Below are 16,406 nucleotides of genomic sequence, written 5' to 3' on the forward strand. Positions count from 1 at the left end.
AAATCTGATGTGACACTGGGATTACAGGCCTACAGTGATGCAGATTGGGCTTCTGATGTAACCGATAGACGTAACACATCTGGATACTCTGCAAGTCTAAACAAAAATGGCCCTTTAATATACTGGGAAACCCAAAAGCAGCCCACAGTCGCTCTGTGGACTCGTGAGGCTGAGGGTCTTTAGCTGCATGTTTGTATGTTGCACAGCGGTTGGACGCATTGACACGTGTCTTTATGCACAATCAGGGACTGTTATCAAAGTCCTGTAAACAGAATGAGATGTAAACACGTCATGGTGAGATCAATGGACTGCATTTATATCTCGCTTTTCCATCTTCATCAGATGCTCAAAGCCCTTTACAATAATGCCTCACATTCACCCCAACATCAGGGTGCTGCCATGCAAGGTGCCCACTGCACACCAGGAGCAACTGGGGGATTAAAGACCCTGCCCAAGGGCCCGTTCGTGATTTTCTGGTCAGGCTGGGGTTTGAACGGAGGATCCTCTGGTCTTAAGCCCAACGCTTAACCACTAGACCATGACCGCCCCTAGGTCAACCGTGAATGACGCCAAAGCGAGGTTGGAGTTCTGTCCTGCTGATGTGATCATGACAAAACCTGCAACAAAGTTTAAACTGCTCAAGTTTGAAAAGTTTTTGTTTGGAAGTTGAGAATATGTAGATTAAGATCTAAATGAACTGCGATTTCTATTGTTATCTTTTTTGTTGTTTTTTTTTACAATTTGAGAACAAGTGTGGTGTTAAATATGCTCTCAAATGGTTATGTTTGGCTTAATGTTGTGTTTGTGGATCGTGTTGAATTCTGGTCCCTTTTAAGTTTTTTTTTTTTAAAGCAAATCACGTGATCCACATAGACGCACGTAATCAACATGCAGGTGTGTAGGATTTAAACGGCCTCTTGGCCACAAAGAGAAATCTGTTGTCACGTGAGCTGTTTCTCCTCCGTCGCTTTTCATCTTTGCACACGACGCAGATCTGCTGTTTTTCATGACTCTCTTAACGATGTCCTGTATTTTAGTGCATATTTCACCACAAAGTACAGCCTCAGAACAAAGTCTAATATTATTATTCTTCTTGTGCACAAACAGCACAAGGAGTCCGTTCAAACAGTCTTGCTGCGGTTCCGCCCGCTTCAGAAACAGTTCCCTATACAAGACGGCGGGTAAACAGGTCACAGAAACGAAGGCGGTGTCCGCTCTAGTGTTTTTGTTAGCTTCTACAGGTGGTACAAAGGGAGTGGTAACATGGCGGACGGGAGCGATGAGTCATCCAGATTGATGACGTCGAACTGTGGAAAGAAGTCGCGGGAAAAGTGAAAAAAATGGCGGTGTGTTGCGTTTGAAGTTTAGCGGCGGACAGCGACGGGAACAGTGTGTCTGTAAGGGGACAGACACACGGACAGCGTGTCTGTAAGGGGACAGACACACGGACAGCGACGGGAACAGTGTGTCTGTAAGGGGACAGACACACGGACAGCGTGTCTGTAAGGGGACAGACACACGGACAGCGACGGGAACAGTGTGTCTGTAAGGGGACAGACACACGGACAGCGTGTCTGTAAGGGGACAGACACACGGACAGCGACGGGAACAGTGTGTCTGTAAGGGGACAGACACACGGACAGCGTGTCTGTAAGGGGACAGACACACGGACAGCGACGGGAACAGTGTGTCTGTAAGGGGACAGACACACGGACAGCGACGGGAACAGTGTGTCTGTAAGGGGACAGACACACGGACAGCGACGGGAACAGTGTGTCTGTAAGGGGACAGACACACGGACAGCGTGTCTGTAAGGGGACAGACACACGGACAGCGACGGGAACAGTGTGTCTGGACTTAGACCGTCTGTCTGAGGTGAGTTTGAATTTAGTTTTTTCTTTTCTTTTTAAACTCATTTTCATTGACTTTGGGCTGTAATTTCTTTTGCTTTGCTTTATGACGTGGTGAGCAGTGCTGACATGTCAAAATCCCCCTGACATGACGTCAGTCAGGAAGCGTGCTGGGCCGGAAGTGGGCGTGTATGTCATGCTGATTTTCGCCACCTTTGAAGCTGCTTTGCCCACTCAGCATGATTATTGATTATTGGATTTTATTTTCTGATTAATCGTTAACTGTAAGAGATGGGGGCGGGGCACGTGGGTGGATTAACACTTTACTGCTGATGTCTGGGCACCGCCCTCCACAGCAAGGATAGGATAAAGGCAGTGGGACACTTGTCTGGTCAGGGAATTGAACCTGTGACCCTGTAGCCAGCCTCTGAGGCTTTTCACCATCTTGCTGGCGTTTAAAGCATTAAAATGCATCATGTTATGCTTTGATGTGGTCCGTCTGTCTCCAGGATGTTTGAGGACCTGGTTCAGGTCTTCTGTGGTCGTGAGCCTCAGGTGTCTCCAGTGGGCGGGGCTGGTCACACAGGGCGTGGCCTGGACGAAGAGGAAGGCGGGGTGTCCAGTCTTACCATGGGACAATTTGTCCTTTGTCATTGGTCGGATGGACTCTACTACCTGGGCAAGATACAGAGGGTAAGTCCAGGTAATCTACGCTGTGACTGTTTCCATGGTGACCACGCTGAGGCATGATGATGTCAGCAGTCAAGTCCAGAACCCACACACGCAAATTTGAACATGACTGTCCACAAACACACCACGTCCTGTCAACACATAAGACTTTTTAACAGCAAGTTTGTCAACTCGAACCAGGAACCACCAGGACCGCCCTGGATCACGACTCTCCGCCAACATCCAAGAATGACCGGGACTGCTTTCAAGATGGATCAGGATGCGCTGAGGCTGTCCCTGGGACACACCAGAGTTTGACTGTGGTGGCGCTGTTGCAGCCAGAAGCTGTGACTGTGGGGACGCGACTTCATAGACTGAGATTAAACCGGTTAAACCGGGTTTAAGTCGAGCTGTTTGTCACTTTGAATAAATCTGTCAACTGCTTTGACTTAAGCTCTGTTATGTGAACCTGTACAGATGTTTATGTTAATATGTGATTTGTGATTGGCTGAAGCTCTGTGTTGTGCTTGATTTGACAGGTTAGCCCACCCAGACAGAGCTGCTTTGTGATGTTTGAGGACAACTCCAAATTCTGGGTTTTGTGGAAGGACATCCAGCACGGTAAGTGGTGCTTCCACTTATGTTTAGAGAGACGCTTCCTGCTGTCCGTCGGGTCTTTAGAGAGACGCTTCCTGCTGTCCGTCGGGTCTTTAGAGAGATGCATCCTGCTGTCCGTCGGGTCTTTAGAGAGACGCTTCCTGCTGTCCGTCGGGTCTTTAGAGAGACGCTTCCTGCTGTCCGTCGGGTCTTTAGAGAGACGCTTCCTGCTGTCCCTCGGGTCTTTAGAGAGACGCGTCCTGCTGTCCGTCGGGTCTTTAGAGAGACGCTTCCTGCTGTCCGTCGGGTCTTTAGAGAGACGCGTCCTGCTGTCCGTCGGGTCTTTAGAGAGACGCTTCCTGCTGTCCGTCGGGTCTTTAGAGAGACGCATCCTGCTGTCCGTCGGGTCTTTAGAGAGACGCTTCCTGCTCTCAGTCGGGTCTTTAGAGAGACACGTCCTGCTGTCCGTCGGGTCTTTAGAGAGACGCGTCCTGCTGTCCGTCGGGTCTTTAGAGAGACGCTTCCTGCTGTCCGTCGGGTCTTTAGAGAGACGCTTCCTGCTCTCCGTCGGGTCTTTAGAGAGACGCTTCCTGCTGTCCGTCGGGTCTTTAGAGAGACGCTTCCTGCTGTCCGTCGGGTCTTTAGAGAGACGCATCCTGCTGTCCGTCGGGTCTTTAGAGAGACGCTTCCTGCTGTCCGTCGGGTCTTTAGAGAGACGCTTCCTGCTGTCCGTCGGGTCTTTAGAGAGATGCATCCTGCTGTCCGTCGGGTCTTTAGAGAGACGCTTCCTGCTGTCCGTCGGGTCTTTAGAGAGACGCTTCCTGCTGTCCGTCGGGTCTTTAGAGAGACGCTTCCTGCTGTCCCTCGGGTCTTTAGAGAGACGCGTCCTGCTGTCCGTCGGGTCTTTAGAGAGACGCTTCCTGCTGTCCGTCGGGTCTTTAGAGAGACGCTTCCTGCTGTCCGTCGGGTCTTCAGAGAGACGCGTCCTGCTCTGTCGGGTCTTTAGAGAGACGCGTCCTGCTCTGTCGGGTCTTCAGAGAGACGCGTCCTGCTCTCAGTCGGGTCTTTAGAGAGACGCGTCCTGCTCTCAGTCGGGTCTTTAGAGAGACGCGTCCTGCTCTCAGTCGGGTCTTTAGAGAGACGCGTCCTGCTCTCAGTCGGGTCTTTAGAGAGACGCGTCCTGCTCTCAGTCGGGTCTTTAGAGAGACGCGTCCTGCTCTCAGTCGGGTCTTTAGAGAGACGCGTCCTGCTCTCAGTCGGGTCTTTAGAGAGACGCGTCCTGCTCTCAGTCGGGTCTTTAGAGAGACGCGTCCTGCTCTCAGTCGGGTCTTTAGAGAGACGCGTCCTGCTCTCAGTCGGGTCTTTAGAGAGACGCTTCCTGCTGTCCGTCGGGTCTTCAGAGAGACGCGTCCTGCTCTCAGTCGGGTCTTCAGAGAGACGCGTCCTGCTGTCCGTCGGGTCTTCAGAGAGACGCTTCCTGCTGTCCGTCGGGTCTTTAGAGAGACGCGTCCTGCTGTCCGTCGGGTCTTCAGAGAGACGCTTCCTGCTGTCCGTCGGGTCTTCAGAGAGACGCTTCCTGCTGTCCGTCGGGTCTTTAGAGAGACGCGTCCTGCTGTCCGTCGGGTCTTTAGAGAGACGCGTCCTGCTGTCCGTCGGGTCTTTAGAGAGACGCGTCCTGCTGTCCGTCGGGTCTTTAGAGAGACGCGTCCTGCTCTGTCGGGTCTTTAGAGAGACGCTTCCTGCTGTCCGTCGGGTTGTTTTTGGTCACCTGCAGATGTTCCTTCTTGGTTCTGTTGGTATATTTGGCTTAACGAGCCACCATGCACTCAACTTGGCCAATCAGGTTTGAGCGAAACAGGGAGAGATGGGTAATGTGTAAGACAAGTTGGAGATCACAGCTCATTGCTCCTCTGTGTCTGTCAATCACGCTGCAGCTGGAGTTCCAGGGGAGGAGCCTCGCTGCTCTGTCTGCGGAGAGATGGAGCTAAACTTTGACAGCCAATCAGATGAAGCTAACCAGATTCTCATTTGTGGGAAGTGTGGCATTGGTAAGTTGAAGTTGTCGTTGTTCTCCTTGCTGTCTGGCAGCAGGGACAGTTTGTCCCCCGTCTGTCTGCTAGCTGTGCTACGTTTGGTGATGATTGAAAAGTCCCTCAGAAAGTTTCATGTGGTGTCAGAAGTGACATGACTGAAAGTGAAACTGAAATCTGTACCTTCACCCGCCCTGAGCTGCAGCTGGAGAGGATCAGGTTCACATGCTGCTGCACCTTTACACAAAACAAGCTGACACGCTTTGGTGTCCATGGAAGCAGAAGACGAACATTATCCATGAAGATCTTATCGTTAACTCGGGACGGCAGAAACAAAGCGATACAGCGTTTTCCAGCATCCACAGACTCGACGTTCTTCAGCGAACCAGAGTTCTGCCCAAAGACGTGGAAATGAGCTTTGAAGCAGTTTGTCTGAAATCTGTCAGTAGATATTTTGAGATGTTTTCAGAAAGACGTAACGAGTAGCGACGCCCCGGTGGCATTTTGATCAATAAACAGCAGCAGTAAAACATTTGATTGACATTTTGAAAGATGGGAGGAAGTATTTAAAACCAGACGACAAGTTGAGGTCTCAGTCAACATTAGTGCTGAGTAAAATTAAAGGTCCAAATCATGGATCAATGATCACCGATCAATGATCCATCGGCAGCTGTAAGGACGGGACTTTAAACAAACACACTTTAAATGTGGATCATGTTCCTGAAATTTCTTTGTAGTTTTATTAAATTCATCTATTTCTTTATTTTCAGTGTAAAAAAGTTTAAACTTTTCATGGATAATTTGTTGCTTCTATATAAAAATATGGTGACTACTTAAAAACAAAAAGTCCAGGATTATGTTGGTGCCGCACTTCACCGTATCATGACACCGCAGAACCGCCTTGGGTCCTGGATAGTAACCACCCAAACAGACAGCTGGTCATGCTGTGAAGGGGGACAGATGTCTCTGGACAAGAAGAAACCACAGGAGGGCATCAGGTCTTTGGTCCAGGGTCAGCACCCGGTCCAAAGACGAGGCGGCTCATGCTGCTGAACACCCGAGTCAGTAAAAACTGTCCCAGAGGAACAGTCCACATTAATGGAACACAGATAAGATGATTGACAGCAGGAGACAACAGGCTCAGTCCTCCTGTTTGGTCCCAACGGATGTAGAAACCAGTGGTGGGCACAGATAACCAAAAAATTTTGATAACAGATAATAAGATAACTGAAAAGTTATCTTTGATAAAGATAAACCACCCAAAAATGTATCGGAAGTTACAGATAATCGATAACCGATAAATTCCGGTGTTGTCTATGGGACATTTGCAGTTACTAAAGAGCTGAAATTGATTTTTAACACGATCGCTTTTGAAAGCATCAAAAGCGGTAAAAGAGCTAAAGAATAAGCAAGAATGTTTGACCATGCTGCCCCCTGCAGGAAGCAGCACAGACAAATCCTGAAAGCACCCACGAAATCAACTCTTTACGAATCATAATCATTTTTCTTTCAACATTCTGCCCCTGCTGAAGCTTGTTTACAACAGTGCTCCCACAACAGAGGCACACTGAGAGCAGCCATAAGACCAGCTCCCTATCAATTTCAACACTCTGGTCAGGCAGAGGTCTTGAAAAATAGTCATACTAACTTATGTTTTTTTGAAAATACTGATAGAATAACTCCATTAATGTCAATTCTGTCATTTGTACAAAGTTAAAATATAACATATATCTTTTAATGTTGAATAAGGCACTAATTCTGAGGTTTTGTAACAAACACAGACCGCAAAGCATTCTGGGTAAAAGTGCTAAACAGTGATTGGTTCAATAATCCATTATGTAAACCAACATGTTAATGTGACGTGTGTCGTGTGTTGGTTTAAAGATAAATGTGCTTTTGTAAAATATTCCATTTTTATTTGTAAAAACAGGCATTTTTACAGAGCCCTGGAAGTGTCATCGCAATTGCATGTTTTTAGTTAGTAAGTAAGTAAACTTATTTATATAGTGCCTTTCACAGACATAAGGCCATGTACACACGTTGTCGGGTATTTGTAAAACCGAATATCTTACCCTTTCAGTTTGGGGAAAAAACTTCATTCACACTACGTTGTTTATTCGTAGCTTTGGAGGCCAGGCTGGGCGAATTGGAGACTCGGCTCCGCACCGTGGAAAATTCTACAGCTAGCCAGGCCCCTGTAGTCGGTGCGGACCAAGGTGGCTTAGCCACCGTTAGTTCCCTCCTGGCAGATCCCGTGCAGTCGGGAAAGCAGGCCGACTGGGTGACTGTGAGGAGGAAGCGTAGCCCTAAACAGAAGCCCCGTGTACACCGTCAACCCGTGCACATCTCTAACCGTTTTTCCCCACTCGACGACACACTCGCCGAGGATCAAACTCTGGTTATTGGCGACTCTGTTTTGAGAAATGTGAAGTTAGCGACACCAGCAACCATTGTCAATTGTCTTCCGGGGGCCAGAGCAGGCGACATTGAAGGAAATTTGAAATTGCTGGCTAAGGCTAAGCGTAAATTTGGTAAGATTGTAATTCACGTCGGCAGTAATGACACTCGGTTACGCCAATCGGAGGTCACTAAAATTAACATTAAATCGGTGTGTAACTTTGCAAAAACAATGTCGGACTCTGTTGTTTTCTCTGGGCCCCTCCCCAATCAGACCGGGAGTGACATGTTTAGCCGCATGTTCTCCTTGAATTGCTGGCTGTCTGAGTGGTGTCCAAAAAATGAGGTGGGCTTCATTGATAATTGGCAAAGCTTCTGGGGAAAACCTGGTCTTGTTAGGAGAGACGGCATCCATCCCACTTTAGATGGAGCAGCTCTCATTTCTAGAAATCTGGTCAATTTTCTTGGATCCTCCAAACTGTGACTGTCTAGCATTGGGACCAGGAGGCAGAGCTGTGGTCTTATACACCTTTCTGCAGCTTCTCTCCCCCTGCCATCCCCTCATTACCCCATCCCCGTAGAGACGGTGCCTGCTTCCAGACCACCAATAACCAGCAAAAATCTATTTAAGCAAAAAAATTCAAAAAGAAAAAATAATATAGCACCTTCAACTGCACCACAGACTAAAACAGTTAAATGTGGTCTATTAAACATTAGGTCTCTCACTTCTAAGTCCCTGTTGGTAAATGATATAATAATTGATCAACGTATTGATTTATTCTGCCTAACAGAAACCTGGTTACAGCAGGATGAATATGTTAGTTTAAATGAGTCAACACCCCCGAGTCACACTAACTGTCAGAATGCTCGTAGCACGGGCCGGGGCGGAGGATTAGCAGCAATCTTCCATTCCAGCTTATTAATTAATCAAAAACCTAGACAGAGCTTTAATTCATTTGAAAGCTTGTCTCTTAGTCTTTTCCATCCAAATTGGAAGTCCCAAAAACCAGTTTTATTTGTTATTATCTATCGTCCACCTGGTCGTTACTGTGAGTTTCTCTGTGAATTTTCAGACCTTCTGTCTGACTTAGTGCTTAGCTCAGATAAGATACTTATAGTGGGCGATTTTAACATCCACACAGATGCTGAGAATGACAGCCTCAACACTGCATTTAATCTATTATTAGACTCTATTGGCTTTGCTCAAAAAGTAAATGAGTCCACCCACCACTTTAATCATATCTTAGATCTTGTTTTGACTTATGGTATGGAAATAGAAGACTTAACAGTATTCCCTGAAAACTCCCTTCTGTCTGATCATTTTTTAATAACATTTACATTTACCCTGATGGACTACCCTGCAGTGGGGAATAAGTTTCATTACACTAGAAGTCTTTCAGAAAGCGCTGTAACTAGGTTTAAGGATATGATTCCTTCTTTATGTTCTCTATTGTCATATACCAACACAGAGCAGAGTAGCTACCTAAACTCTGTAAGAGAGTTAGAGTATCTCGTCAATAGTTTTACATCCTCATTGAAGACAACTTTGGATGCTGTAGCTCCTCTGAAAAAGAGAGCTTTAAATCAGAAGTGTCTGACTCCGTGGTATAACTCACAAACTCGCTGCTTAAAGCAGATAACCCGTAAGTTGGAGAGGAAATGGCGTCTCACTAATTTAGAAGATCTTCACTTAGCCTGGAAAAAGAGTTTGTTGCTCTATAAAAAAGCCCTCCGTAAAGCTAGGACATCTTTCTACTCATCACTAATTGAAGAAAATGAGAACAACCCCAGGTTTCTTTTCAGCACTGTAGCCAGGCTGACAAAGAGTCAGAGCTCTATTGAGCTGAGTATTCCATTAACTTTAACTAGTAATGACTTCATGACTTTCTTTGCTAACAAAATTTTGACTATTAGAGAAAAAATTACTCATAACCATCCCAAAGATGTATCGTTATCTTTGGCTGCTTTCAGTGATGCCGGTATTTGGTTAGACTCTTTCTCTCCGATTGTTCTGTCTGAGTTATTTTCATTAGTTACTTCATCCAAACCATCAACATGTTTATTAGACCCCATTCCTGCCAGGCTGCTTAAGGAAGTCCTACCATTATTTAATGCTTCAATCTTAAATATGATCAACTTATCTTTGTTAGTTGGCTATGTACCACAGGCTTTTAAGGTGGCAGTAATTAAACCATTACTTAAAAAGCCATCACTTGACCCAGCTATTTTAGCTAATTATAGGCCAATCTCCAACCTTCCTTTTCTCTCAAAGATTCTTGAGAGGGTAGTTGTAAAACAGCTAACTGATCACCTGCAGAGGAATGGTCTATTTGAAGAGGTTCAGTCAGGTTTTAGAATTCATCATAGTACAGAAACAGCATTAGTGAAGGTTACAAATGATCTTCTTATGGCTTCGGACAGTGGACTTATCTCTGTGCTTGTTCTGTTGGACCTCAGTGCTGCTTTTGATACTGTTGACCATAAAATTTTATTACAGAGATTAGAGCATGCCATAGGTATTAAAGGCACTGCGCTGCGGTGGTTTGAATCATATTTGTCTAATAGATTACAGTTTGTTCATGTACATGGGGAATCTTCTTCACAGACTAAAGTTAATTATGGAGTTCCACAAGGTTCTGTGCTAGGACCAATTTTATTCACTTTATACATGCTTCCCTTAGGCAGTATTATTAGACGGTATTGCTTAAATTTTCATTGTTACGCAGATGATACCCAGCTTTATCTATCCATGAAGCCAGAGGACACACACCAATTAGCTAAACTGCAGGATTGTCTTACAGACATAAAGACATGGATGACCTCTAATTTCCTGCTTTTAAACTCAGATAAAACTGAAGTTATTGTACTTGGCCCCACAAATCTTAGAAGCATGGTGTCTAACCAGATCTTTACTCTGGATGGCATTTCCCTGACCTCTAGTAATACTGTGAGAAATCTTGGAGTCATTTTTGATCAGGATATGTCATTCAAAGCGCATATTAAACAAATATGTAGGACTGCCTTTTTGCATTTACGCAATATCTCTAAAATCAGAAAGGTCTTGTCTCAGAGTGATGCTGAAAAACTAATTCATGCATTTATTTCCTCTAGGCTGGACTATTGTAATTCTTTATTATCAGGTTGTCCTAAAAGTTCCCTAAAAAGCCTTCAGTTAATTCAAAATGCTGCAGCTAGAGTACTGACGGGGACTAGCAGGAGAGAGCATATCTCACCCGTGTTGGCCTCTCTTCATTGGCTTCCTGTTAATTCTAGAATAGAATTTAAAAGTCTTCTTCTTACTTATAAGGTTTTGAATAATCAGGTCCCATCTTATCTTAGGGACCTCGTAGTACCATATCACCCTAATAGAGCGCTTCGCTCTCAGACTGCAGGCTTACTTGTAGTTCCTAGGGTTTGTAAGAGTAGAATGGGAGGCAGAGCCTTCAGCTTTCAGGCTCCTCTCCTGTGGAACCAGCTCCCAATTCAGATCAGGGAGACAGACACCCTCTCTACTTTTAAGATTAGGCTTAAAACTTTCCTTTTCGCTAAGGCTTATAGTTAGGGCTGGATCGGGTGACCCTGGACTATCCCTTGGTTATGCTGCTTTAGACGTAGACTGTGGGGGGGTTCCCATGATGCACTGTTTCTTTCTCTTTTTGCTCTGTATGCATCACTCCGCATTTAATCATTAGTGATCGATCTCTGCCCCCCTCCACAGCATGTCTTTTTCCTGGTTCTTTCCCTCAGCCCCAACCAGTCTCAGCAGAAGACTGCCCCTCCCTGAGCCTGGTTCTGCTGGAGGTTTCTTCCTGTTAAGAGGGAGTTTTTCCTTCCCACTGTTGCCAAGTGCTTGCTCACAGGGGGTCGTTTTGACCGTTGGGGTTTTTCATAATTATTGTATGGCCTTGCCTTACAATATAAAGCGCCTTGGGGCAACTGTTTGTTGTGATTTGGCGCTATATAAAAAAAAAATTGATTGGTTGAGTTGATTTAAAAAAAAAAATCCATCCACATCGAACCGTATAAATGTGTTGTAATTAGTCTGCCAAACCTTTGGGTGGCGGTACTGATTAAAATTCTATCCAATCAGGAGCCTTATTGTCGTCACTTTCACAAAAACTAAAAACATGGCGCCAACCTCGTTCGTGTGGACCGATAAGGAGTCAGAATTACTTCTAACCGTAGTTTTAGAATACAAAGTTAACAAATATATGCACACAAAAAGCGCCTGGACAATGGACAATACCAACACTTTGAGAGCAGCCATGTACCCAGACGTTTAATACTGCCATGAACACTCCTGGCCAGTAGATGGCAGTAGCGGCCTTGAAAAAATGTCAAACAAAATTCCAGATAATCCGTGTCTGCTATATTTAAGATGCGTGGAATTTAACAAACGCAAATACACTAACGTCTATAAACCCAGAGAATATATTCACGAGAGTTTTAGGCACTAGAGTTTAATGTTATCTGTGGACCCTGAACAGAGTGTCTGAAATGCATTTGTCCTGTCGTGAACGTCTGAGATTACCTTATGCTACCCATAATGCATTGCTGCCTGGCACAGCATGTGCTCACAAAACCTTAAAAATTAGCACATTACTTTAAAACGAAAACATATATCTGATATTTTCACTTTATAAACTTCAGACATGACAATAATTTTAAATAACTTGTCTAAAATGAGTGGTTAAAATTTGAACCATAAGTTAAACATGTATGCCTCTGGATGACTTGGTGACATTGCGATTATATTAGTATGGTATTAAAGGAAATGACTTTTTTTTTTGGTCACCAGTTCTCCTTTGTTTACAGACGAAAAAGTGGTTTCTGTTTGCAGAGGTTAGAATAACATGTTTATTAGGAAACTTTTAACAGATAAGTCTCAACAGCTTTAACAGTTTTAAAAATGTTTTTCACTGTTCAGCTTAGTTTGGTACGTTATCGGTCTAAAAGTTATCGGACGGTAATTCATCGGAAGATAATTAGTCCGATGATGGTTTTTAAATTTATCTAAAAAGATAATCCGATAATGAAAACATTATCTTCGATAATTATCTGTTATCAGATAATCGGAAGTGTGCCCACCACTGGTAGAAACATGAATAAATATCTATGCAGTCAGTGCAGCAGGGTTCCAGCCATGGTGAACGGCACCAGGTGGCGCCGCCAGGTACTGCAAATTTCTTCCTGGCTCTCTGGTTCAAATTGGCAGTGCTGCCCAGCACGGACTTTCTGAAAAATGAACTGGAATGTTGCTGATATGGTACAGATTTGATCATATTTCAAGGTTATAGAGTTGTAGTTTTGCTTTATTTTTCAATTTATACAAATAATTAAAGAAATAAGAAATGTATTTCTCATTTTCTTTGTATCAAATCAGGTGGGGGGGAGCGAGGTAGAGTGCCTTGACAGAGTAACTTCAACTCAACATGGCGCCATTTCTGTTCCAATTGCACTGAACTACTGAATGAATCTTTAATGTTTTCAACATATTTAAAATCATTTAACCACAAACAGCAACAGATCCAGGTACAGGTGCTATCATAATATATATAAAAATAGTTAAGCTGTCAAATTTATATAAATGTACAATTTATGATGATTTATTTAATGAATTTAAAGCCTGATTTATGCAGCTGCAGCTCTGTAACTCCGTGTCATACAATGACGTGTGTGACAGTTTTAAAGTTCTCCATCTCTGGATTATACTTTATTCTGGATTAATTTGACCCTCAACAAGCTTTTCTTTCTACAATCATCACCTCCAAATCAAAGGTAAACTGAACAATTTCCTCTTTTACTGACTTAATGTTGTAAATGTGTGTACTTTTCTGATCCATTTATCAGTGTGTGCACTGCAAAAATTATTAAAATATGAAAGAACGCACATCAGGCTGCAGGTCCGAGTCTGAACACGGTGTGAAACAAATAAACGGTCAGACTTTTAATCACAGAAATGACTCTGGTCCCACTTTCCTCAAATCTACGAGTGTCAGAGCTGAACTTTAATTTATACCTCTGTTACTGTGCACGTCCAGACTGCTCGGGGTTTTAATGGAAACACATTGTGATCGGACGAGACATTTTATCTGAAGTGAGCGAAAAATCTGCTGTACAAAATCTGTTATATACAGTGTTTATTACCTGGAAAACAATATAAAAACTTTGGGACTTTTTTTGTCCGGTGACTGTGAATATCTGGTTTATACGATGACGGTTTAGGTGAGTTTTACTGAACATGGGACTGAACAATAAATTTACCTCTCAAAGCTTTGATGATGAAGTTACTTCCATCCCACACGGTTGACTTTATTTTCCCAAATGTTTCTTGTGTTCAGATCTGAAGAGAATCTGTACATCTTGAAGCCCTTGTTGTGTCTATTTGTGCCTTCAAATGCACAACAACCCGACATTTTCAGCCAATAAATAAATAAAATAGCTGGATTTGCATGCAGACACATTAACAGCCAACACTATTTTGAACAAAAGATGGCACCACGAGTCACATGACTGTTTTATTTGACTCATGTCGCCACTCTATTTAAGCACTCGAGGAGGAGGGATTCAGCACAGAGATGTATTTTTGCATGAAAAGTTAATAGTTTATAGATAGTTAAGATTACTGCACATTATCACTCTGTCCAGGTTTCCACCAGCAGTGTCATGTTCCTCCTGTAGAGGGCAGCAGTGGTCTCAGTCCTTGGTTCTGCAGACGCTGTGTCTTTGCCTTGGCTGTCAGGGTACACACACAGACACACACACACACTCTTTCAGCATTCCTTTGTTGTTGCGTCGTAATGGTCCAGGCTGTGTTGTGTGTCTTCCTGACAGAAAGGAGGCGCTCTGAAGAAAGGGCCCATCGCCAAAGCACTGTCAGCGATGAAGCAGGTGCTGCTGTATGACCTGGACTCTCTGGACTGGGACTCACAGCATCGGACCAACCAACAGCAGTGTTACTGCTACTGTGGAGGCCCCGGAGAGTAAGACCAACCAATCAGAGGCAGCCGTTTGTCTTAACCGCTCCACAGACCCAGTAAAGCAGAATCCAGAAATATAGCATAGCGGAAAAGCTCAGCTTGACTTAGCTGAGTCAGGGGATCCTGGTTTTACATTTCATGCTGACTGAGGAACAGCGACGAGGTCAGGCCAGGTTTAAGTCCCCCGCACAGAAACGAGAAGACGTGTGCCGCATAAACAAACACCCGCGAGTGAACACTGTTAAGGAGAAACCAAACACAGTTATTTCAGCAACTAAAAGAGCTCGAAAAACTGCAGCAGGCAATTGCGGGGTGACTGAAGCTGTACGTAAGACTGAGGAGCCATTTACTGAGTGCTGCTCAAAACTCAAACCAGCTTCATTCCACAACTTAAGGAGCCGTTTATTCAGGTGGCGGGACCCCGTCTCCGGACATCGCTGGATCTCTGGGGAGATCTCAGAGGTCAGCCTGATGTCTTTGCGGGAGAATGAAATGGCTGATTGGATGATCTGTCCATCACTCAGTCTGTAAATTAATCCGTCTCACTGTGACCTGCTGACTGGTGCTCGTCCAGTCAGATGCCTTTGTTCAACCACTGCTGGATTTCTGAGGTGACCTTGACTGAGATCAAAGGGACTGAAGAAGCTTTTAGTTCTGTGGCACTAACCACCTGACAAAGTGAACTTGACTCAAAACTCATCACGAGCTTAGACTATAAAGGGCCGCGACTCCAGCAGCTCACATGGCCACCCATTAAACTGGGGTCATGGCACGTCTTCTCCAGTCCCACGCTGCTCTGAGCACCAGGCTGGATGTTGGACAGGAAGTCATTGTCGTTGACGTGAGTGGCGGTCTGACCGGCCGCTGTAGGCTGCGGTGGAAATGCTTACCCATTATTCCACACAGACCTCTGAGTGCACATTGTTGGTGTTTCCAGGATGTTTCTGTGTTTTAATTGATGTGATCTTTGTGCTTCAGGTGGTACTTGAAGATGCTGCAGTGTTTCAGGTGTCATCAGTGGTTCCATGAAGCATGCACTCAGTGTCTGCAGGAGGCCATGATGTTTGGAGACAGGTACTTTCCTTCCTTCTGACTGTGGTGCCGCCTACAGGCTGTTGTTGGTGTTCTCACTGGACCATCTGTCTTCCTTCGGGACTCGTAGTGCACATTGGGGCTCAGATCCAAAAACAAGTGACGGATCTCTGGGAACACAAACACTTCAGGGTCTTGATGATTGTACAAAGATCACAGAATCCTCCAGGATTTAAAGCTCAGCAGAAACATGAACCACAAAATAGAATCATTATATGTTTTTAACGTTCCTTAACATGATAAATCATAAGAACTCCTCATGAATGTTACTTTTCCTTCACAGTCAAATATTTGATTGTATTAACTTCCTGTCTAAGGCTAAGTGTCGTGCACCTCTTTGAACAGTGGACAGAAATTTAGAGGCAGTGGTTAAATTAAGATGTGGATTGTTTCTGGCCAGAAAGAGAAATCCTGTTTGAAATAGATAGCTAGCTGCAGTTAGGCTCAACAGTGCGCCCAGCGTACACTAGCTTAACTGCTGCATTAGCCATCGACTCTATCGTAAAATATCACTTAGCTCTGCCACCTTTCAGAAATGAAAATAAAGGACACCCACCACAGCTTCTCAGGGCCACTACCACCACCCAGGGAGGGGTATATTTAATTGTGAAAAAAGCTTAAAACGTTTCATTAACACGAAGCTGTTAATGATAAACTGTCACTGCAGTCACTGAAGTGTGCAGTAATAAACATAGCTAGCACTGCAAACAGTCATATACGGGCCCTCGTGTCCGCGCCACCGCCTCCCCAGGCCAGTGTGATTTCTGTTCAGGGGCCAACCCTCTTCACAC

General features: G+C 44.7%; 1 protein-coding gene across 2 annotated transcripts in view; it reads left to right on the plus strand.

Moving 5' to 3' along the window:
- Positions 1–1,341: 1,341 nt before the first annotated feature.
- Positions 1,342–16,406, plus strand: part of phf19 (PHD finger protein 19) — a 35,066-nt gene continuing 20,001 nt past the window's right edge. For both annotated transcript variants that reach the window (XM_034171433.1, XM_034171434.1), the window contains exons 1-7: positions 1,342–1,875; positions 2,360–2,543; positions 3,059–3,140; positions 5,051–5,164; positions 14,192–14,286; positions 14,378–14,526; positions 15,502–15,597. In XM_034171433.1, the coding sequence (XP_034027324.1) occupies positions 2,361–2,543; positions 3,059–3,140; positions 5,051–5,164; positions 14,192–14,286; positions 14,378–14,526; positions 15,502–15,597 (719 nt within the window). In that variant the 5' untranslated portion in view covers positions 1,342–1,875; position 2,360. The remainder of the gene's footprint in view (positions 1,876–2,359; positions 2,544–3,058; positions 3,141–5,050; positions 5,165–14,191; positions 14,287–14,377; positions 14,527–15,501; positions 15,598–16,406) is intronic.

Source organism: Thalassophryne amazonica, chromosome 5 (genome assembly GCF_902500255.1).
Source record: "Thalassophryne amazonica chromosome 5, fThaAma1.1, whole genome shotgun sequence".
Classification (NCBI taxonomy): domain Eukaryota; kingdom Metazoa; phylum Chordata; class Actinopteri; order Batrachoidiformes; family Batrachoididae; genus Thalassophryne; species Thalassophryne amazonica.